The sequence below is a fragment of the Corvus cornix genome, chromosome 10 (assembly GCF_000738735.6).
Source record: "Corvus cornix cornix isolate S_Up_H32 chromosome 10, ASM73873v5, whole genome shotgun sequence".
Classification (NCBI taxonomy): domain Eukaryota; kingdom Metazoa; phylum Chordata; class Aves; order Passeriformes; family Corvidae; genus Corvus; species Corvus cornix.
Genome location: NC_046340.1, coordinates 17,879,517 through 17,903,853, shown reverse-complemented (window position 1 = coordinate 17,903,853; position 24,337 = coordinate 17,879,517). Strand labels below are relative to the sequence as shown.

The window sequence follows — 24,337 nt, the reverse complement described above, 5'->3', positions numbered from 1 at the left end:
TGTCCAGGTTATCATTTTGGCCTCTTCTCGCTATTCCTATCACACTGAGGGAAATGGATTATTCTCTTCACATCATGCTTTTACACTCCTACCACATCCCCTTTTGTCTTCTTTTGGCTAAATAGATTCCACTTTGTCCCATGTTTCCTCACGAATCACATTTCCCAGGCCTCAGACCCCATAAGGAAGGCTGGCCTCTTCACAAGCCCCACCTGTCCCCAGGTACGGTGCACAAGCTGGATGCAGTAGCCCAAATCACACCTCAGTGTTACACCCCAGGACTAGGTGCCCGTATTACACATATACCCCATGTATTGCACACAGTTATTTACTGTTCCCTGTTCCCCAGTTCCCAGCAGTGGGGAAGGGCGAGACACTGAGGGGCTCACTGCCATCGCCTCAGTGATCACACCAGCACAGGAGGCCACATCAGGTTGACAGTAGCTGAACTTGAGCCCAAGGGGGCAAGAAGGCCGATGGCACCTGGGCTATTCCAGCAATGGTGTGGCAGCAGGACCAGGGCAGTGACCATCTGTCTGTGCTGGGCACTGCTGAGGCCACACCTCAGGTCCTGGGGTCAGATTTGGGCCCCTCACAACAAGGAAGACATGGAGGGGCTGGAGCGTGTCCAGAGGAGGGAATGGAGCTGGGGAAGGGTCTGGAACACCAGGAGTGGCCGAGGGAGCTGCAGGGGCTCGGCCAAGAGGAAAGGAGACTCAGGGGGTACCTTCTCGCTCTCCACAACTTAGCGACAGGAGGTAAGGGCTGGTCTCCCAGGCAATGGCTGACAGGATGAAAGGGAATGGCCTCAAACTGCACTAGGGGAAATTTAGGTTGAACATTTGGAAGAACTTCTTCACAGAAACAGTGATTAGACATTGGAACGGGCTGCTCAGGGAGGTGGTGGAGTCACTGTCCCTGAAGTGTTTAAGTAAAGACTGGACATGGCACTTGGTGCCATGGTCTAGGTGACAAGGTAGCGTTCGATCATAGGTGGGACTCGATCTCAGAGGCCTTTTCCAACCGAATTGATTCTGTGACAGCACCCCGGCGTTTTCTCAGGGGCTGAGGGCAGCCCCGACCTGGCCCGGCCCGGGGGACCGCGGGAACCGCGGGAACCGCCTCAGCGCGGCCCCCTCAGGCTGGGGCGAGGCGGCGGCGAGGTGAGGGCGGGCCGGGCACGCGCGAGGCGGGGCGGGTGGGAGGTGCGGGGCCAGGTGAGGGCAAGGTGGGGGCACCGCCTTCACCGGCGGGAGCCGCGCATGCGCGGGCTGGGTGGGCGGGGCTGGCGTGGCGGCGGGCGGGTGGTGTCGGCGGGGTGCGATGACGTCAGCGCGGCGGGACGCGCGCGGGCGGGACGGCGCGGCGCGGCGGAGAGCGTGAGTGGCCGGCGCGCGGGCCCGGCGCGAGCGGGCAGCGCGCGGGAGGCGCGGGCAAGATGGCGGCGGGCCGGCCTCACCCCCCCCTCAGCCCCACAGCCCCGGGCGCTGCCCCGGCGGGCGGCTCCGCCACTCGGCCCGGCGAGACCGGGGAGGGACAGCCTGGTTGCTACAGGCGACCGGGAGCGGTGGGTGTGGGTCGGGCCGTGCTGTGTGGGGGAAACGGGCTGTCCGTCTGAGCTAGCCCTTCCCGTCATTCCCGCACTGCCTGTGGGGACAGTCGGACTCAGCCTGAGGGGGATCCCGGTGCCTGTGAACCCGACGATCCCTCAGGCTGTACAGGCCCACCTGTCCAGAGTGGGAGTTGTGTGTGTGTGGGGAGAGGCACCCGCGCTGAGGAAATTCACTGTGCATTCGTATAAAATGCCACATGGTGCATGAGCATTTGCATCTTGGAAACTACTCATGTCGTTCCTAGCATAAACTCATGGCCTTCCTTTGCTGTCAGAGACAAAATCACGGCTGACAGCACAGTAGGGCTCGCAGTGTACTCAGGGTCTGTCTTCTCTATGCAGTTCACTAAATACAGATTCTTGTTTCTGCATTATTTCCAAATACCCTGCCCTAGTGGGAAAATACATGGGTCCTCATGTTTTTTTCCTCAAATGTATATGTCGTTTTAATTAGCTTTTATTATACCTCGATTACAGTTAAGTTAGTTTGGTGTACAAAAGGCATTTTCTAAGATGCCTGTTTGAAGACTCAGTGGCGGGCCTCTTCTGGATGCCTGAAGTGATGCTGAAGTCCAATCTTTGTTCTCAAAAACTCAACTTCCTTCATCTAACTGCAGAATATTCTGGTTTGTATGGGTTTAGTAGGTTGTCTTAAGGCACACAGACATCTGTGGGTTTGTTGACACAGGTTGGGCTATATCCTTTTAGAAAATTCAGCCATTTATGTAAATTGAGAACAGGTGAGCAGCCTGCTTAATGCAGCATCATTAGTGGTAAAGGCCAACAAAATCTGACTTAGGATCTGATTAAAGATGACTTTAATATCCATTTTAGCATCTGATTCTTCTGAAGAGTAGGATTAGAGTGTTTGCACTCAAATCAGCAGCTGTCTAGAATTTACCAACCTTGAAGCCAAGGGTTTAACTTTATTTCAGAATTGTTAACACTGTTCTGGAAACTCTCGATAAAGCTATACATATTTACTCCTGTATACTTTCTTCACTCTTGGCAATGGTTCTGTATTCATAGTTGCATAAAGTATTCACTTTCTCAGAGCTGACTTATACAGGAGCCATCACATCTTATAGTTAAACAAGAACAGAAATTTCAGTTTTATTTTGCTTCATCAGTAATTAACTGCTGCTCATTGTTAGTATATCTCTGATTTATTTTTCTTTTTGAGCTGATAACCAACTTGCCCAGTTCTCTGTCACAGGAAAGATTATTCTACTTGTATCACTGTTCTAGAGCAGTCCATGCAATGATTTGTTTGAAAGTTTTAATATACTTTGTACTGTTTACTATCTAACCACATATAAAATTACATTTTTCTGTAGTGGCTCTTTCTTTTTGTTTTCTTCTTGGACTTTTGGCTGGTTTTAGTAAGGAGCAATGCAAACACTTTACAAATAAAATTATCTTCCAAAAACCTTACTGTGTTCATCTGATGTCCATGACCTAGATGCTGCCAGCAAGCTAAAAGTAGTTTTGGAAATTATTTTAGGTAAAATAATTAATTGCATTTATTTTGACACAGGTATGAAAACTCAATGGGGTCTGCCAAAAATGTAATGAGTGAGCCTGTTGATGCAGAGGAAGGTTATAGCATGATGGTAAGACATTCAGTAACTATAATGCTACATGGTAGAATATTTTTTCAACAGCAAGAAAAACTAATTTTTCATGTTGGGATTAATTCATAAATTGGTTAATTTGTACCTTCTATGAAAGTATTGATTCTAGGAGCTAAATACATTTTATTCATTAACACGATGGAGAGAAATCTTCTAAAAGGAATTTTACTGTAGAGTAAATTTGAATATTTCTTCTGTTTTGCATAATTTCTAGTTGTGTTAGTATATGGGGGTTTTTGCATTCTTTTTCAGCTGATTCCCATTTTAAACTGCTTTCATCCAACCTGTGCTGTAGTGCAAGACTTTAATGTTTGGTTACACTTAAGACTGTGGTGTTCTTAGAAGGAGCTGAGGTTAGAGCTGAATTCATTTTCTTTGGCAATGCCATGGATGAAACTGGTGGGTTTGTTTATGTCTATGTATTTCTATGTGTGAGCATCATTAAAAAAAGAATCCTCATTAAAGGTCCTTTAGTATTTATAGCCTTGAAAAGAAGCAGTACAGACTAATTAACAAACATTTGCTATTTAAAGCTGAATTGTTTCTGGTCACTCCTTTGGCTTAAGGGATGATTGTATCCAGAGCATGTCGCAGAAGGTAATTTTTTTGGATAATTGAGTAGCAAAAAGCAGGGATTCAGGTTGAGGGAGCAGTCAAAAACCAAGTATCAGTATCATGTCACTTGAAGAGGGAGGGTACTACAGCTAACTCTTGTCAAATGAAGAGGCTGTTCATACCTACTATGGCCTTTGGCACAACAATTTTCACTTCTCGGTGGCTGTGCACTTCCTCTTTGCTAACTCCTGTTTGGGCCTCCCTCAAGGGTTTGTTGGTTTCTTTTGACTGATGTCCAAGTTACAGAGATGAGAATTTTAAGTTAGGCTCTAGTTTCATTACACACAATACCTTGAAATGTCATGTTGACCTAGATACTTACTGTTTCCTTTTAAGCCTTTCTGGCTTCTATAAAAGTAAGTCATTTAGGAAGTTAGTTTATTGTGGACTAATGCAAGGTTTTACGCTCAATGTCATGCATGCAACAAGGGATTAAAAACGCAAACCAAACTTGCTACAGCAGAAATGGTCACTGTTACTAAAAATTCCTTGCAAGAGCAGGCAATTAGGTCTATAGAATAAGGATCGACTAGAACCAGTTCAGTACAGATTCTGGGGTTTTTATGTGCTTTATTTGGGTTACTTTGGGCCAATGTATGTCATTTGCTCTATTTATTGGATTAGATTTTCCAAAACTTCGCTGATACAGCAGTGCTGTATTTTCTTCTGTTGTGTTGCCTGGTTGTGTCTCTGGGCAGGTCTGTGAAGCACTAGATGGCACACTGTGACTTCCAAACAGGCAATTGAAGACATCTGGATGAGAGAAACCCAAATTAAAAACTATTATATTAGCGTTAAAGTAAAAAGAGTTTCTCATTTGTGTTGTTTCCTACTGCCTTAATAAATTCTAGCCACTCATCTGCTATATTTGTTTTTAGTGTAATTTTACTGTATTTTCTTTCTAAAGATGTAGAAGTGGTTGCAGGCTTGAGCTATATGATGGTAAGAATGAAAAAGAGGAAAAGTGTACCTCCTGATTAGTCCTATAGGAAATCAGTCTGTTCGTGCCTAAAATAATATTTAGGTTTATTTAACTTCTTTGTGGTTAAGTTTGCCAGTGTTTAAAGCTAATATGGTCAGCAGTTTTGTGCTATCATGGTACATAAGTTTATCATTACTGTATATAGTTTGGCTTTGTTGCAAATTATTTTCTGAGGCTTAACTTTCCTACACTGTACAAGAGGCAAGATTTTATCTGATTGACATCTGTCAGTTGATACAAATACTTCTTAATGTATTTGGTTTCAAATGCCTTGTGATGGTGCCTTTCACAAATGCAAAGAAATATGTTTATTAGATAAATAAAGTGCATCCCCAGTGTCTCTTATTCTGCCTTTGAGTACTTGCAGCTTCGTAGTAACAGTCCATCACGGTTGCCAGGAAATACTTTCTAGGTTCTTATCTTCTCAGTGGGAGAGGTGGGCTTTTATGCATGTTTCAGATGGTTCCCACAAATCTCATGCCTTTCTCCAGGCTCTCACCAGTCACTAACACATGTATTTTGGTCTTGTGCAGCTTGTATAATTAGTTCTGATTGACTCAAGGTAGTTACAGCATTTGTGAAGTCTGCTGTGATGCTCCAGCAGCATTGACAAGCAGTTAATTGAAAGTGATGTGGTCTAGACATACCCATATTGAGGGCTGGGTAGTAACTCCCATGACATGTTGATGAATCAGTCTGCTTATATGCAGAGAAATGGGGATGAAAATGGATGCATACACCTGTTTCAGATATTTGAGGAAAATTCAGCACCTGTGTACCCCACTTTGGATGGTGTAACCACATACTGGATGAAATTAACATATCAAACCAAAGATTTCGCTTTCTTGTTTGCCCATCCACGTATTTCTTGTTTTCAGGCTTCTTTCCAACGCTCTAACAGCCATGACAAAGTGAGGAAAATAGTGGCAGAAGAGGGACGGACAGCAAGGAACCTGATTGCGTGGAGTGTTCCCCTGGAAAACAAGGAAGATGATGGTATGTGTTTAACAGTCTTCCACCAGGTCTTTGCACTTCCATTCCTCTGTCAGCTGGAGTTGCTCATCTGGAAACATTTTTCTTACATAGAATTTCTTTATTAAAAAAGGTTCCGTTCAGCATACATAGTATAATTTAAAAGTTTTTTTCCAAAATGTGCCTTGCAGTTGGCAGATCACTTTATAAAACCTTCCAGTGACAGATTAAAAACTGTTTTAATTTGTCTGCAAGTAACATCCAAGGCTGTTTTCTTCTGCTGATATTATCAAGATAGTTGTGTAACAGAATCACATTGTCCTAAAGTGATCTCTTGTAACTTGGGAATTCAGAATTGTAGAGATGACTTAGAACAATCTAACAAATTGCTCTCTGTGTTCTAAAACAAAGAAGTTCGGAAGTTTCTTTTGGGATCACTTCAGCTTTCGTAAATACCAATGAAGAATCTCTAAAGAAGGGGATATGTGGGGACAGCATGCCATAATGCAAGTCCTCAGAACAGTTTTGTTACTGTTGTAATACTCTCTTGTGGTATGATGACTTAAGGAGCCAGGAATTGACTTTTGTTTTTGTTCTAGTCAAGCTGTTCCAGATGTCTGAATGCTGTTTTTGAGGACTTTATCTCAAGTATTTTTGTATTTCTCATGTCCCTGTCCAGGTGCTGCAGCTTTTGAGTATCTAAAAGTAAATTTTTTTAATGCTATGAAGGTGGCTGAACATGGGAACCAGTTGCCTAGAAAAACTCTGGGCATCATCTTCCTTGGAGATGCTCAAAACCTCCCTGGACATAGTCCTGGACAGCCTGAAGGTTGAGCTAAATGATCTCTAGAGGCTCCTTCCAACCTCAGCTGTTCTGAGATTCTGCCAGTGGAAAAGATATTTCTAAGAAATGTTACATCTTATGTTGCAAGATAATTAACCCTATGTCTGATGCAAAGTTTAAACCGTCTTTAAGCAGAATAGAATTGGGGCCAAAGTATTTCCAGATTCCAGATTACTCTTCTGGGGAAGGTAGTGATATGAATGAGTGTGTGGTAAAGGAACATGCAGTGTATTTCTAGCAGTATTTTTGAGCAACTTTTGCTATGCTTCACTTTCTGTTTGAAGTGCCTGTTATTTTTTAATACTACCTTACTTGTAATATTATTTTAGAAACTCTAACACTTTTTCTTTAAAAATGACTGTGATTTGTAGATGAATGTTTGCTCTAACAATTTCTGCTAAACCATGATGAATGTAAAAGGGAATTCTTACCTTTCATTAAATAGTGGTTATGTACAGTAATTAAAATCCAAGTAGCTGTATTCATTTCCTTCTTTTGGTCCTATTAGCCCCATTGTAATTTTTAAACTCTGTCAGTGGAGCTTTCATGTTAAAACTTCTTAAAATTAAAGTATAGGCAGACCTTTTTGCACAATGCAAAGGATCTGATGATTATTGCCTGATGGAAAATTTCCCTATGAAAAGAAACTTGTGGTTAGTGAAAGACTGGCAGAGCCAGATCCTTTATCTCTTGACCCTTGCCTGGCATGGAGGATGTTTATGTTGGTGTCACTGAGCTCTGGTTCATTTTCTGCTGATCTTCCTGTATGTACTGTGTCCCGTAGGGATGATACAGCAATATTATGAATTAGGACAGTTCTAACTTGTTCAAGGTTTGTGTAAATCAGGCCAAAGGTTCAGGGTGCCTGCACCAATCCTGCCACTCCTCTGTACAAAGCAGAATTTTGTCTTTGGGCGGCAGTTTCTTCTACTCGTAACATCCAGAGTTATTGATTTGGCAGCACCCGTGTGTGATTTAACATTTTAAATTATATACTGTTATTTATAATGTGATTTATTTCTTTTTCCAGACACAGGCAAGGTATGAGCATTTTTTATTACTGAGGTAGTGAGGTAGAGTTGATTAATTAAAATGCTGAATTCATCTTTTCTATTTGTATCCTTTTTCTGTTTCCTTTAAAAATTGTGTGCTTGTGTTCTTCTTCCCATTTAACTCTTACTCTGAAATACTTGTGTATTTTATATAGCATACATGAGTAAAAGAGAAATCAAAAACTTCTGACTCCATGCTGTAAATATATAGTTCCTGCTGGTAAGCAATATTTCCTTAAAAAGCAAAGAGATTTCTGGAATGGCAGGTGATATGTCTGCTCTGTGTTTTGGAGCAGTGTGCACCCCAGTTATGTCAGATCTGAAATTCTAATTATGAATAGAGATCAATGACATGACAGTCCCAGCCACAGTGGTAATGATCTAGAAGAGAGAGTGACTGTTAACACTTTTCAACCATTGAAATTCAAATAACTCCTTCACAGAATTCAGTAGTACACAGCAGATTGTGTTGGATAAACTAATCAACACTATCGCTGATTTGATGTCTTAGAAGGAGTCTTAAAACTGTGAAAAATTCACTATTCTGGTATTCTGTCTCCAGAACGGAATTTGCATTCCAAACCTACAGCCACCAGTCACCAATTGCAGTCACTTTGCTTTTGCCCACCTTGGAAAGCTGGGATTGTTCCAAGGGAGGGTTTCAGAATTCTTTCCGTTGTAATTATTTCACATGCCTAGAATGAAATTTGAGGCACTGAATGCAGATAAGCAACTACACACAAACTTTATTACAAAATCTTAGCTGTGGTATTAGCAACAGTTAAAAAATTGCAGAGGCTTGACATTGAAATGTTGATAGATGGTAAGATACCTTTGGAACTTTGAGATGTGTAGAAAAATTGGAAAGTCTTGTATTTGTGACTGTTCCCTTCTTATTTCCTATTTGTTTAAAATCACCTGGGCTCTTGCCGTATAGAATTCATTTGCAGATTAAGCATTTCAGGGTAAGGAAAAACATATTTTATTGGTTGAAAGGTACCTGGCACACTTTGGGGAGCCTGCAGCATATTCCACTGTTTTAGCAAGAGCCTGCTGCAGTAAATAGGTTTTGTGGGATGTGATCAAAGCGTGAAACTTGGCTCTCTTTGGCCATGTGAGGAATTGTGAGAGCCCTGACTGCACACATTGTGTGTGAGCCCTTGCGGCACTGGTCTGATGGGAACTGGCAGAATGTAGTGTGAGGGCGATTCTTTAGGGCTCATAAGTTTCAAACCTTGAATTTCACTGGAATGAATGGGAAGCCAGTCTAGTGCTGGTAGGTGAATACAGGGCCATTATATTCTGGCTGAGACAGTGACAGTAATTTATAAAAGTAATTTTGTGCAAAATATATTGCTGAAATTCAATCTGGAGGTGGAAAAACGTGGAGGATTTTGGTTGTATCCATGCTTGAAGGCAGTAATTTCTCCAGATCCTTAGCATTGTACAGTTAGAAAAATAGCATCTACTGCTGCTCTACAGACCTCTAAAAAGATATGGTTCATAGTAGGATTAGAAACTTCAGCATGCTTCCTCAGTTGAAAGTTATCATTCCTGCTGAGGGTGTGATGATGAACAGTGTCAAAGATGCTGAAACTACATGTTCAGTTGACCTCTGCCATACCCAGCACAGAAATGAAGACTGCAACTACTAAATTTAAAGGCAATTCCCACATTTCCTATTCCAGTGAAAATATCCAAAAAGAGAGAGGTGAGCAGGATGGTTGTTGAGATTGTTAGGTAAAAGATAGCTTTTGAAAGTAGGTTATCAGTGGGGTTTTTTGGTAGATGTTGACACCTCATCTTTTTGACAGGAAGTCTTCACAAATCATAAACCCTGTGTGCTTCATATTTAATCACCAGACAGGAAGGAAATGGACTTCCAGTGTAAAATATGGCTGTAGCTCCTCCAATGCTGCAAAACTTTGATACTTTATATATTTCACATGGGCAACTTAATAGCTAAAGGAGATGATCTTGGGTCACTATTGTTCTCTCCTTACAATTTAGTAAATTGCTAGCAGGGGATGCCCTTCGGGTGTCACTGAGGTCTGTGCATCTCGTAGCAATGCCAACATGATGCAGTTACACACCAGTCACCCCTGAACATACAAACAGCCATTGAGCAGTGCTGTCACTGCTTGGGAGTATAGGACAAAAGCAGAGAGGAAGATACCTTCTAGTAACCAGAGCCATTATTGTAAGAAAAGGAATTAGAAAACTTAAAATTGTGGCTGCTGCTGAAATGCAAAGTTTTCTGGCCTCTACACCTTAAGAAAAAGTTAGTCCTTTCCCCACACTATATTAAATTTGCAAAACCTGCTATTTGCATCTAAATTTCTGCCTCATATAGGAAGTGCCTGGAAACTTGCTTTTGTCTTTAGAAGGGACTTGATCAGAGATTTCACAGATCTTAGATAATGGATTGTTATTCTGGATTTTATAGAATCTAAAGACTCTGCAACTTGATGTTTTCATCTGCCCTTTTTTAATTTTAATGTACTCATATTTGTTGCAAACCTTTACACTGTGCAAGTCCTGTATGCCATTGCCTTCAAAACCTTGTCTTTGCATTGTAAATCACATCAGAAGAGAGGCTTTGGTGATTGAAATACTTCAGTTATCGGAAGTCTGCCATGGAACTATTCCCCAGTTTAAGATTTTTAGTGACTATGAAGGTTTTATGCATGCAGTAGCTGAATGATTTTTTTTCCCCTGAATGCTGCTAAATTGAGTTCAATATATTAGTTTATAGCTGGTTTTTTGGCTAATGTAGTATTTTAAAAATGAATTATCAAGCAAATAATTTTTAATTTGTTTTAAATTAAAAGCCTTGTTGCCTGGAATAGCCAGTGATACAAACCAGCTGTGCAAACCAGCTGTACAACTGCTTGGTTTAGACAGGTTTGCAGCTGCTTTACATAACCAGAGCAATGTAAAACAGCTGGGCTATGTTTGGGAATTTGGCCTCAGAACTGTTAAAAACTCAACTGGACAATTCTGAAATTCAAGAATGATCTCCATGGTCTAGAGAGGACTGTATTCAACTAATGCATTGATTTGCTTGGCTTCATCCAGCTAAATAATCTTGAAACTTCTATTTGGATGTAATCTGTGCTAGAGAACTCTTTCCGTAGTTACTGTTTTGTCTCAGCTTGCTTACATTTTTGGTAATTGGATCCTATGATTTTCGTGTTGTGCAAGTTAGATACTTGGAGGAGTAAATTTTTTTACCTTACCCCATAGCAAATCTTAAAGATTAAGTGCAAACAGATCAGGTTGGTCTAGGCTAACACAGATATTTCTATGCGAAGATAACTCTAAATCAGTTAACTGCCACTACCACAGCACTGAGGCCTGGAGTCACCCTTTCTGACTGGGGGAATTTAAACTGATTTTGGAAGCATAGTTGCTAAAGTCACTTTGTATAAGCAATGGAGGAAGACAGGTACGTTTGTGAAGGGATTTCACGTCTTAAGGAGACTGACTTGTGTTCTGTGAATGTTTTTTTCTCTTCCTTTGGCTCCCTAAATGTTGATGAACTAAATCCTGACCTGAGTTCTGGTTTTTCCCATCTTTCTTGGCAGAACAGTTCCAGAAAAACTAAACTATTACATTTGGTTTTCCTAACAAATATACAAATATATTTCTTGGTTTAGTTCTGTAATAGCTGATTGAGCAGTCATTCAAAAGCAGACTTCTTAAAATTTATATAGAAAACTACTATCATATTTGACATGTAGATTGTAATGATATGATCTTTAGAGGCACTGAGAACTTAAAGCTGGGTTACCTTTGTTTAATGAAGTTTGTATGTCTTGCCTTTCTTGTATTTTTTTTATTTTCCAGTGTTTTCTGGCATTATCCACATTCTGAACAGTGGAATATATATTTAGAATATAAAATTTGCCAAACCTCTTAACTCAGAAACTGTGCCCCTCTCAGTACATTGCAAGATGAGATATATGCATTCTAGGGTGCTCTATTTAATTAAAATCGTTATTGTTGATTAAAACAGTTGCTTCTCCCACAGGAAAATCAAAATGGCAGTCTGGTGGAAAAACAAAAAGGGTGACTCAAGGAACACACAAGACTGCAAAACAGGTATCTGCTCATTTTTTATTGTGACATAAAATTAATGACATAACAATGTTTTTCTGTGAGATCACTGATATATTATTGGCTGATTAATACTTCTCTAAAACTATGCATACATTGTATTTTTAAAGCATATAAGTTTCAAAGTCAAGTATTCAGAAGTTAAAATTGCCAGAATTTAGGTTATCTTCCTCAGCATTTCCTTTTGGCACTTCCCAGCCTCTGCACACATGACTTATGGGAATTAAAGTTATTTTAAGGAAAGTGCTGTTCAATAAAATGATATAGGATATTCTTCCTATAAGCATGCTGCTTATACAAGGGCTGCCTTTCCCCCCAATTTCTAATTTAAGGAAATGTCTTGACTTCATGTGTTGAAGTCATCCACATATCTTACTTTGGAAAAAAGTCCAGGTGAGTAAAATTTCCATGACTGGAAAGCCAGTCTGAATGAGAATTGTAAAGAAGAAACCGCTCCTGTTTTTAGTTGGCCTTTTTTTCTCTGTGAATGACGATCTTTATTACATTATAAAGTAATACCTCAATCTTTCCTTATGTTTAATATTTTTAACTGCTGTTTTTCTTTGATTTATGGATTTAGGCATTAGTACAGCTTTAGCCATTTAGTATTTTGAGGCAGCCTGTCAGAATTTGGTAATAAAGCATATGAAAAATGTTACTTTTCAGAAAAGAAAAAATGTTCTGCTTCCATAGGTTTTTGCATCTTTAAAACATAGGCATGTTATTTTCCCAGTTTAGTTTAGCACCTATTAGCCTTGTGTTGTCTCTTCACACACTGATACGTTACAGACACTGTATATTTTGATTCTCTTGGTCTGTGAGGGTGGAGTGTTAGCGATGTAGTTGGGGCTCCCTGGAAGGGTTTGCCCTCAGAATATTGAGGGTGTGAGAACCATGTGCTGCACAGTTTGGGTTCTGTCTAACTTGGGGATTATGTGAATACTGCGTTTTCAGGAGAATGCTTGGTTGCTACTCAGTGGCTCTATGTGGGATTGCTGTACTAAAGCTCTTGTTGACACAGTCCATTCCTGGTGGATTCAGTTAAGGTTTGAAATGGATTGCTAAGTGTCTGTGCATCTTGGCATCTCAAATTGGCATTCTGCACCTTTATTTCTATTGCTTTTCCGACACTGGATACTGCTGTAATTGGTGGCTTTTTTGGCTTAGTTTTGTTGAGCTTTCACTTTTAATTTTCCTTTACATGTGAATGGGCCACTAATCTCAAGAAAATAAACTTACAAGAGCTGTTTCATACGATCTTATCAACCTCTTCTTCCTTTCAGTAGGGTGCTGGCAAATATACGTTCAATAAACTTTGGCATCCTGAGGGTATAAATATACATTGCATACTTTCCACAAGTCCAAGGCAAGTTACTGAAACTATTAGTGGGAAAAAAAATAAATTAAAAAACACCAAGAGAGATTCAGCTTTAATGTCACCTTCCTCATCCACGCTGGGTTACTTGGGATGTAAGAAAGGGTATTTCCATGTTTGTTAACTTAAAAGGCACATAAGCTTTTCATCTTCTGCAGTTGAATATTTGAACTATCACTGCAAGTTAAAATATTATTTCTAATAACAAACCACCAACTTAATGCTTACCTACTTGTGTGATAGTGTTTACAAGGAATCAGGTAGTTTAGAGGGTTTTATCCTTTCAGAGGTGTTCTGCTGGAACATGGGTAGCTGTAAATGTTGCTTAGGTTTTACTGAGACCCTGAAGATCTGCTTACTGGATAAGAATGGAACTGCTATGACTTGCAGAGCCTACACATGGTGTTTTCCTCATTAAAATATTGCTGACATATAAGAGCGAAGATAAATGGATGCCAAGTAGAGCAGATGGATAACATTTATTGCTAAATATCAAAACATATTCCATGATATTGTCTTTTAAAGATAGGTTTGAAAACGTATCTTTCAAATAGTGGGAATTACGCGCATTTCTTATTCCGAAACAACTGATCCTTTACATCAACAGTATTAGCTGAATGACTGTAAACCTAATCACTTTCCTAAGGTCAGATCTTATAAATACAGGCAGCAACAGGTAGCTCTGTTATTTTAATGCAGCTATTTATGATTCTGTAGTTGTGCTTGCGTCATTATAAACTGTAGTTTCAAGGAGCTATAAATTAGCTAGTATATAAGCTTTGCTTTAAATGTTTTTATACAACGCCTCTGCTAAGGAGCATCTTTTCTCCCAGCAGTTTGTTAAGAGGTGACTTATGTCATGGAAGAAAAAATATGAAACCCTTCTGAAATTGCTGTTCATCGGTTGTTTATGCCATGCATCTTTCTGAACATGGCTCTCGTGCATACATTAGCTGGGGTTCATCTGGAGTACACTTGCAGCCCTTGGAAATATATGTAAGGGTAGCAGAGATGTTGGTGTGATTGTAGTAAATCTTACTGTTCTTCTGCTTCTTACAGAAAAATTAGCGTCTCACCACAAACGCAGGTGAGAGCATAACCATTCTGAGAACAGTGTGTCTCCCTAACTGCAAAGTGGAATTTGTTTAATGATGTGTGGTACAGGACAAAAAGACTTGAATCCCAACCAATTGTTTTGAAAATTACACTATTTCTAGTTAGTGATTAGATATTCTAATTATAAACACTGTGTACTGTTATGTGTGGTGTTTGAGTTTTCTTATTCAATCACCAAAGTAGAGCATTTAGAATGGGATTTTAATCCCTACAAGAGTGCTCCAGTAAGAATTGATATGCCACAGTGGACCAGGGCATCAAAACTACGTTAAAGGTGCTATGAAAAGAAATACATAATGAAAAAAGCCAACCCAAACCAGACTACTTTAATATGTAGCTAATACCTCCATCACAAAGTAGCACACAGTTGGGTGTCACTTGGGGTTTACTGGGGGTGCTTGTCCACTGGCTATGTAGTGCACAAGCTTATGGTAACAGGATTTTACTGTTTGTTTTCTTTTGTTGGAGAGAATTTCAGGTTTAATAAGGGCAGTGTCATGCGACCAAGTGGTGATTTGGTACCTTTAGACAAATAGGTGTGCTTCAGAATCCTTTGGAATATCCCATCCCATCCCATCCCATTTAGCATGTTGGCTGTCCCCTGCATCTGCGCAGCAAAGCAGTACTGGGTCAGTTAAGTCTGTGTTCTAGGGTGAGCCACATCAGCATTTCACTGGCATTAACACATATTAGCATGAAGGTTTTAAAACATTCATGTCATATGTAATGTCTTGGTAATAAAATTTCCTTCTGGTGGAATATTGCTGGTATGTTTATTAGTGAAATGCTATTTTCACCTCTGGATATACACACCTGTCAGAATAAGTAATACAGGATATGTAATTAGAAAATGTAACTTCGCAGTGTGCTGAGAGGCAGAGTATCTCGTACTGCTGTGAAATGAAAATATTATAAATATCAAAGAAACAGAATCTAGTTGAACATAAGTGCTGCCTATATTTAAGAAAGTGTGTTCTAAAAAACTCAAGTCAGTGCAATGATGTCTTCTTTAGCAAAGAAGTTCTTGTTTACAGGTGTTTCAATATGCTGATGAAAGGTGTGTTGCACAGAAACCCAACTCCTTACCATAATTCTGTTTGTTGTTCTCCTTTTACCTTGTACTTTCTTGTTTTCAGAACACTACCTTAGACTGTAAATTAACAGCAGCAGGAGCTGGAGATAAAAACTTTGACAAAAGCCCCACCAAAACAAGGCAGCCTCGAAAGGTGGATCTGCGGGCTCGGTACTGGGCATTTCTCTTTGACAATCTCCGGCGTGCAGTTGATGAAATCTATGTCACATGTGAATCAGATCAGAGTGTGGTGGAATGCAAGGTAAGGCTCCAGCTGTTCTTTGCCTATCTGGCTTCTGTCTGGCTTTTCTTATATTTTACCTAAAAGGTAAATGAGGAATTAGAGCTTCAGAAACATGTTACTTTTTCATTTGTATTTTGTGAAGGCTTTTAAATAGGAAAGCTGAGGGCATATGTACTCGTATTTTAGAGAATGCTTTCATTTTGAGCAGGGACTAATTTTTGAAGTGTATAAAAACCAAAAAGTTGTACATGAAAATATTAGAGCTCAGTTTTTGCTGAAATGAGATTTCGTTTTTTGAGCTCTGATTTTGTGACTTTTCTGACTAAACACTGGTTATTTACTTTGCCTGGTAATGTCCTTTACTGTAGGTGGCACTGTTGCAGTTCAGCCTTTTTCACGTTCATTTGCTTCCTGTTAAGTGGCTTAATTACACACTGCTCCCTTTCTGCAGTGATAGTTATCACTCTTCTCATTCTCCCTTTGTTAAGAAAGTGATTGGTGGTCGAGTGTAAGCAATGTCTGGTTGGTATGTCACTGTAAGACACTTCCCAGTTTCAAATAACCTGGGTTTGTAATAGCTTGTGCATCTGGTTCACATTTTATTGTGATTTTCTAGTAGATCTGTAGAAATACCCTTGTCATTTAATAAAAATCACTCATGCTTTGGAAATGGAATTTATCGCAAGCATTAAGAGAAGTCAGAATACATTAGAAAAGAAATGTTAAAGATATGACTTTGTTTTCATATTAAACATGGCTGAAAACTCAACACATTCTGGAAATGATTATCTAATCACTGTAAAAAAATTCATATATCAGTTTAAGTAAACTTTTTTATTATCCTATGCATCTCATTCTCTGCTGTAATCAGACACGGCCAAATTGCCTTTGAGATTAGCGTACAAATACGTTTCATTGGAAGCAGCTTTGAGAACTGAACAGTAGCTCAGAGGCTTGCAAATTGCTGGTTGGCCTAACACAATTTAACATTTTGGTACTGAACTGTCTTCCTGCTCAGGAAACATTTCTCTAGAATTTTTTGGTTTAAGAAAGCCAGCCAGCCTTGCATTGTAAGCATTTTAAACTTTTGTGACTGAAAGATCAGAAGCATATTTGTATCATTATCGCATATTTTGGGGGTTAGATATCGTTCAGCATTTTAATTGGGCTACTTGATCTGCTTTTGGAGGGGGGTACTATGTAGCCCAAGTGAAAAGTCTTCATTTTAGCAGACTCTTGACAACGATGTATTTATCTGTGCAGATCAGGTTACTTGTTTGCAAAACACAAGTGAAAAAAACCAAAAATGAGCAAACAGGGCAGTCCAGTGTCAAGTGTTGTGAAACTTCTGCAATGTTCATGTTACTCTTCCCTTTTAAAAGATCTTTTTTCTCAGCACAAAAGTGTGCCTTACCTGAGCAGCTGGAATATGTGTTTGTGCTGTGGTCCTTTGTCTGTGGGATTTTCTTTTACAGGTTACTGTTAAAAGATGATTATTCTTTTGATGAATTACTATCATGTCTGTTAATTAAGATATGAAGTGTAAAACTGTTTAGTCTTGTAAATTATATTTACTACTAATGTCTCTCTTCTGTAAACTCTATTGTTTGTCCTTATTTATGGTGATTTTGACATAGCCCAGTTTCTACCATTTTGACTGCTGGACATAGGGAAATAATAATAAATAAGAAACGAAAATGGTCCCACTGCTAACCTTCCCTTCATTTTTTTTTAAGTGGTATTTTGAAAAATCCTTTCAATTAGGATAAATTGACGTTATCAAAAACTTCCTTAATTTTGACTTTTTAAACTTCTGCCTTGGTCAAGTGGGCATGTGCTGTTCCATGTAAACATTTAAGTTGCATAAAGGTTGTGTTATAAGAAGACTCGTGTAAAAATGAAAATTGACAACTTCTGGCATTTTGAACCTTCTGCTTAACCTGGTATAAAATGTTAGTTCAGGTTTTTTTGGTATTTTGTGCCTTTTGCTCTCCCGTATCCTTACAAGTTGTTATAGTTTTATCGATTGCATTGTCACTGAAGATGTTTGATGCTCCCAAATGAGAAAGGGCTCTGGTGGCTCTTTGTGGTTGAAACTGCAGACAGAAGGATTGTGGTGAGGATCCAAACAGTGGGAATGTGTGTAAGCAGATCAGTGCTTGTGTATATTTTCTCTCAGCTTTGGGCTCTGCTGAAGTTGGTATCTGCTATTGATTTGGAATTGAGAACTCTCAAATCATGTATGTAGATATATAGATAGGGCTTGGATGCTTTGTATGTAAAGGCATAATGAACATGGTTGAATTATTTCTGAAATAAATGAAGAGTTCTCCAGTCTAAGCATAATCTTACTGTACATAAATTAGTTTGTGCAATAGTGATAAAAGATTAGATATATCCTAGTAGGTTTGGCTGTAACCTTCAACATTTGAAAATGCAAATTGTATGGATATTCTATATATTAGCTAGGTTTCTGTGTGTCTAACATTTATATGAATATTTTACCTACTGTTTTCTAGGTTGGGGTGGCAAGTGTAGGCAGAGCAGAAATAGTAATGCCTTTAAATCTCTTGCTGTATGATAAGAGGAATTAAGAGCAAAAGTTTTGTAGAGGGATGGAGGCAGATTCTGTTGTTAATGCAACAGATGTCTTCAGCTGCTATTCTTCCATGGTGTTTTCAGGTGTCTCAGTAACTGAATTTGTGTTTATATATGTGTGTGTATGTATATATAAAAAAGAAACACTGCACACTTATGTAAATCCTTTATTGATAGAGTTTGAGCAACTGGATTCAACAACTAATGATACAGTAAGTATAGAAGAATATCAAACTACCTTTAATTTAATTTGGGAATTTTTTTCTTCTAGGATGAGTTGCCAGCTTCAGCTGTTCTTTTCCTTTCAAAAAAGCTGAATTTTATCATGTAAAAATTTTGTTCTATTTTATTTTTACATTGCTGTTTAGCATTACCTAAAGCTTGTACAATCTCTTGTCTTTTCACCTAATGTTAGTTACTGGTGTATTTCTGGAAGGTTTTGGCCAGGGTAGATTCTGTCTTGTTTCTAAAGCTTACAGATGGATTCTTACATCAGTCTGGTTCAGTGAAAACAGTTTAATTTTGCTTGAGATTCTTATTCCCTCTTATGAAATGGAAAATTCAGCAGTGAAGTTCTGTTCTGCTTCTCACAGACAGCACAAGGTGAAGAGGTGGGTAAAGACTTTCACTTAAAAATGAACTTAGACATGTTGCACGATGCTCCTCTGCAAAAGAACCAACTGAATCAACTTAAGTTAAGGCCTTTCAGTTGGGGGATGTCTGTGAGAGAGTTTGAGTTGATTGAGGCTTCCCAGAAGCAGAGAGGAGCCTCTCCGAGGGCTGCTTTTGGGCCTGGCCGTCAATTTCTACTGATTTCACTCTTTCTGTGCAGACTGAGACCCCTGCTCATGCAGTTGATCCATCGCTGGCATTTAGGACAGCCAGTTCCACAGCTGGAGTATGGCAGAAGCGTCCAAGGCTGCAGCTTAGCACTGACTCACAAAAACACACCTTCTAGTTCTGAATTTGGGGATATTTACTTAGAGTATGGTTTTATGTTCCTAAATAAATAATCTGTGGCTGTATTGTGGCAGTCCATGCTCAGTGAAAATCTCTGTGAGCATTCCCACTGCCTCTTTTTGGACATTTACTTTTTCATTGTTGTCATCTTCCGCAGATGAGTCATCAGAGAAGGACAGGAAAATGGGTTCATGATCAAGCATTCAGTTTTAACAGCTAAAGATGAGGTCTTTCAAAATGGTGATCTATTCTGAAAAGCCAGCATGTCTTAGCTGGCAGTCTGGGTATCCCTGTTCCTGCCATATATATATATATGTTTAAATTTTGTGTGATTAAGTCTTTGCACATGCCACTGCATTAATTCTTATGGAGAAATTTTCCTTTGGTAATGGTTATGGGTCCTTTGGAGCACATCCTTGTCAGGTAGCGGATTGTGGCTGTCATGATGTAGGTGAATTAATGAGGAGCAACTGAGGCCAGATATGGTGAATTTAACACTTGGATCTAGGAGACCATGTGCTTTCTTAAAATATTATTTGCCATGTACTGAAGTTGATATGAGGAGAGTCCTTTGTCTAGAGGAGCTGCTTCCTTTCATCCTTTCCCAAAGCTTTGACAATCATACTGGTTGAACCAACCCCAGAGCTGGCTTTAATTATCTGTAATTCAACTGTATGAAAAGGCTACAAGGAATTTTTTGAAGCAATTTTACTTTGTCAAATTACTAAAACACAGTTAAACTTCAGAACATACATTTAAAAAAAGAAAGAAGGAACTTAAATTGTGTGCTAAAAGCATGCTCCAGTACAAAAAAAAAAAAAGGAGTTTATTTTGGTAAATACATAAACTAAAATATTCATTACAGATACTGAAACAGGATAAAGTAGGCATGGTTTGTAAAACAGAATCCATATTTCTAGCTTGGCCAATAAGCTAAAGTACAGATGTGGTGACTGAGTTAATTTCTCTGATGGATGTGCTACTGTTTTGGGTTGTAGTAACTTTAAAACCCTACAGTCTTCCATAACTCCCTGTTTGCTGCTTCCTTGTTTGAGGATGGGAGAATAAATGCATGAAACGACATTTCAAAGTGGTTTAGGGATTTCTAAAGTGCACTTCTGTTCTGAAGGATTACAATGGGCCTATCTAGGACCCAAGTCCTGAGTGAGGATTGTTCTCATGTAGCTACTCTTGAAGGTCTTAGTTGATTACAAAGTAATTAATAGGATCACCCAGTTGAAGAGACTAGAAGTCCAACTTTGAGATAAATACATGGCAACCAGAGTAATGAGTGAAAGCTGGAGAAAAGAAGGAAAGAAAAAAAAAGAGACATGCAGAACTGTTGATGAGAGAATTGACAAGAACAGAGAGGAGAAGGTAACGGGAGCTGTATTGTGACTGGTTTGAGTTTCATATCATGGATTTTCTTTGACAGGTTGTTTTTTAGCAGTATTGCTTTCTTACTTAGTTCGAACGGTCTCTTTAAGAATCGTATGGGATAGGTGTGACCTTGAGAAATAATGAGATATAAAATTGTTCTGACTGTAGTCCAGCCGCAGTCTGGCCCATAAAGGTTCCTTTTTGTCAGCAGCTTCTCGAGTGGTGCAGGTTTGGCCTGGCTCAGCAGCACGGGGTATCGGAGCTCCCGGCGGTGCCGTAGGTGAGCGGCAGAGCGGGATCGATGCCGGGGGCGCGGAGCCCCGCCGGGATTGTGTGTCAGAGGACAAAGGGATGGCGCCGCCCGGCCTGCTCTGCGCGCCGGCCCCAGAGTCCATTACAAACCAATCGAAGCCGTTGCAGCCAATTGGGGAACTAATTGGTAATTTTAGCTGGACATCTATATGGAGTTATCTGCATGCCTGCAACGGCGCTTTCAGAGCCACTTTTGTTCTGCTCCATCCTGCTTGACAAAATGGCCCTCATAGCTTTAGGGAGAGAGATGTGCATCAGTGAGTATGGGGCCACTCCAGCTGCTTGTCTTGTTTGTATTCCCTTGTTCATAAAACATGGCTCGGGTTACAGCTGCATGGGTCTGCTCTGATCATTTCTGATAATGTGGAGCTAAACATTCCTTAAAATAGGTTAAGCCATTTATTGCGGTTTTTTTCCTGTGCCAGCTAACTTCAGAAATATAACTCGTATTCACATTAATTCTTTTTTTTTTTTTTGTGAGGAGTATGTCAGTGGCTGACTTGAAAAGTAAATGATTCAGAATTAAATTTTGCTTTCTATGCTCTCATTGTTAGTAACAGTCAGCACAACTTAGTATGGGCTAACCTAAATGGACGTGAATTGGATTAGAAAGCTGAAATTTTATTAGTGAAACTAAAAAAGAACTGGCTGAAACACTTGACTTGTTCATTTCTTGTAGCAGACTTTACTTAAGAATTATTTTGGTGCTGTAAACCTTACAACTGCTTTGTAAGAAAGATTTCTGTTAGCTTTTTTGGGGAATATTTCACAGCAAAGAACAACTTTTGCATCAGCAGTAGGATTCTGTTTGATTTCCCTGGTGTCTGACTTTGTGGTGACTTTTCCTTTACAGCAACCAGCATATGCTCTGTATGTGCCATAAAGAGTAGTTAAAAGGACACTTACGCCAAAACTGAAGCTGAATTTCGAAGTTAGGGTTAAACAAAATGAATATCAATCAGTATGATTTTATAGGAAAGAGCATTTTGCATGCATTAGAGGTCCTTTTTCTATTAAAAGGACAATTAAAGTTGTATGGGACGTGATGTTACAAAAACATGCATTAGTTACCTGGACTGTAGGAGAGTGTTTGTAATATTTTTGCTGTCAAAGGTTTTACTGTTAAAATTTGTAGTTATGCACTTAAGAACCAATACCTTCTCATTTGTAATTGTTCCCAAAATTTCTAAGTATTTTGCTTTGAGCAGAATATTTATCCAATACCGGCAGGGCTGACTTTGGCATAGTAAAGAACCTGTGCAACAGCAACATTTTGTCATTAGTGTTTTTCCTTATACCACAAAACTATGTCTGTACTTTACGTTCTGCATGTGAAGCTCATTTAAGTTTCATAGAATTCAAGCTTCCTTCATGGATTTTTATTATTTTCAGCACATTGTCATGACAGAGTACAGGACACATTTTTCTTGTCTCAGAAAGAGTAGTTATGAAAGCTGCTCTTTCTGACTAACATGAGCTCAAACTCTCTCCCTTAGGCATTAATGTGCTTTGTTGGTGATCAGCTTTGCTGAGGAGGTGCCTTATGTCTGTGTGTGTTTTGTCATGTTCAGTCAATGATTTTTGAGTTTATATGTGGAATACAGGTGATTTCCTACCTTGCTGCATGATAAAGAATTGCTCCTTTCCCTACCAGTAGCAGTAGATAACTGTAGTTTGCTCAGGGAACACAACTGAGAGTTCCATTATACTGTGTTTTGCCCTGCTTTGCAGTGAAAAAATGCTGCCATTATCTGAGTAAAGGCAACTTACTTTGAATTTTTCATTGTTTCTGCTTGTAATCTGACCTTACTATAGGTACTACATCTGTACATTTGTGCCAGCTGGATATCAGTAGGCCCAGTCAATGCTTTCTTGTAGTTAAGGATATTTTAATCAGAAGCAAGTCTCTTCAGCCACTGCCATTTTGTCTATGACTTTCTTCCTGATGTAGTGTGAAGTTAATTTATATGTCCTTTTGCAACAGTTAATTTTATTTGTTAGAGGCCAAAATGTAGTTCCAGATTCAAACTACTTCATTAAGATTTTGCTTATCCTGAGTAAATGTCCAGCATGCCCACATCGTTTTTGACAGTATCTGTTTAATCCTACCCAGGTTCTGATGCTGTTGCCTTTGTGTAGTTTTGTATACATTCGTATCACAAACAGATTAATTGTGACATTATTAGTCTTTCACAGACCTGTTAGGTTTTATATGGTTTTGCTTACTTGATGATGTATGTCTAGCATATTTTAAAAGATAACTGACCAAAAAAAAGCATAAATAATGAAACAAGTATCCTTATGTGTGTTAAGAATTATTTTCTTGGGAGTGTTGCCATTTCATCCTTACACATTGATGCTCACACAGATCTTGGAAAATGTGCACCTTTTTTTTTTTAGGATAAATGTTTTAATGATTGTTCACATAAAAATCTTAATTATCTGGGCCTTCTTGTTTTCAGGGATTGTGTTGGGTTTATTTTTAATGAGAAAGCTACAGAATAGTAAATGTCCTTCTTTCTTTTCAGTTTCTTTATTGGGGTGGGGGATTGTTTTTTAAGTTGGAAGATTGATGTGATGGTTGCTTTTCAGGAAGTCCTGATGATGCTCGATAACTATGTAAGGGACTTCAAAGCATTGATTGATTGGATACAGCTACAGGAGAAGCTGGAAAAAGCTGATGCTCAAAGCAGGTAATTAGATTTATTTTTTTTTTAATCTACAGAGAGAGTAAAGTTCACAGTAAACTTCATTTTCTAGCAGAGATTCAGAAAATAGAACCAATTTTCCTTTTCAACAAAATGGCTGTGAGGACATTTTATGTGCATTGTCACTGTCACTTAGAACTAGAGGATATTTCCAGTCCTACCTTGATCCTTTCCTTTTAAATGGTTGGTGTGATGCTTTGTTCTACACTGGAATTTGAAATAAACATTGTAGTCTTGAGAAGAGGCATTATTTTTGATATGGGTCTGTCTGATAGGGTTTGGAGTTGGTGTAGAAACAATTGCTATGATCAATGATTAAATTCAGCAGGATTCATTAACACTTTGAGCGTTTGTCAGTTCTGGTTTTGTTTTAAGGTGATAGGAAGAGTTATTGTGAATTGTATTTTTAAGCTTTTCTTTCCTGGATTTGCAGACCTACTTCACTGGCCTGGGAAGTAAAGAAAATGTCTCCAGGACGCCATGTGATCCCAAGTCCATCCACAGATAGGATTAGTGTGACATCAAATGCTCGAAGGAGTTTAAATTTTGGGTATGAAACCAGTTAAGAAGTTTATTGAAGCTAAAATAAAGATTCATTTGAAGCAAAGTTCACAAAAGCACTATTTTTCTATAGTAACCAATGTATTGTTTTGCTGTTTAGTAAATCATATAAGCAATTACTTGCATTCATAAAAGAAAAGCCTATGATCTGTAAAGGAAAATCCTATAAAGGACTTACTTT

The 24,337-nt window shown here is 39.1% G+C and overlaps 1 protein-coding gene across 2 annotated transcripts in view; it reads left to right on the top strand.

Annotated features, from left to right (window-relative positions):
* The first annotated feature begins 1,317 nt into the window (after nucleotides 1–1,317).
* The window catches only part of SCAPER (S-phase cyclin A associated protein in the ER), a 136,389-nt gene continuing 113,369 nt past the window's right edge, over nucleotides 1,318–24,337 (top strand). The window contains exons 1-7 of one of the 2 annotated variants that reach the window (XM_039557826.1): nucleotides 1,318–1,379; nucleotides 3,150–3,225; nucleotides 5,722–5,839; nucleotides 11,745–11,815; nucleotides 15,458–15,655; nucleotides 23,480–23,580; nucleotides 24,029–24,145. In XM_039557826.1, coding sequence (XP_039413760.1) covers nucleotides 1,324–1,379; nucleotides 3,150–3,225; nucleotides 5,722–5,839; nucleotides 11,745–11,815; nucleotides 15,458–15,655; nucleotides 23,480–23,580; nucleotides 24,029–24,145 — 737 coding nt within the window. In that variant the 5' untranslated portion in view covers nucleotides 1,318–1,323. Of the gene's footprint in view, nucleotides 1,380–1,488; nucleotides 1,568–3,149; nucleotides 3,226–5,721; nucleotides 5,840–11,744; nucleotides 11,816–15,457; nucleotides 15,656–23,479; nucleotides 23,581–24,028; nucleotides 24,146–24,337 lie in introns of those variants that run through there. The other variant, XM_039557828.1, reaches the window with a different exon arrangement.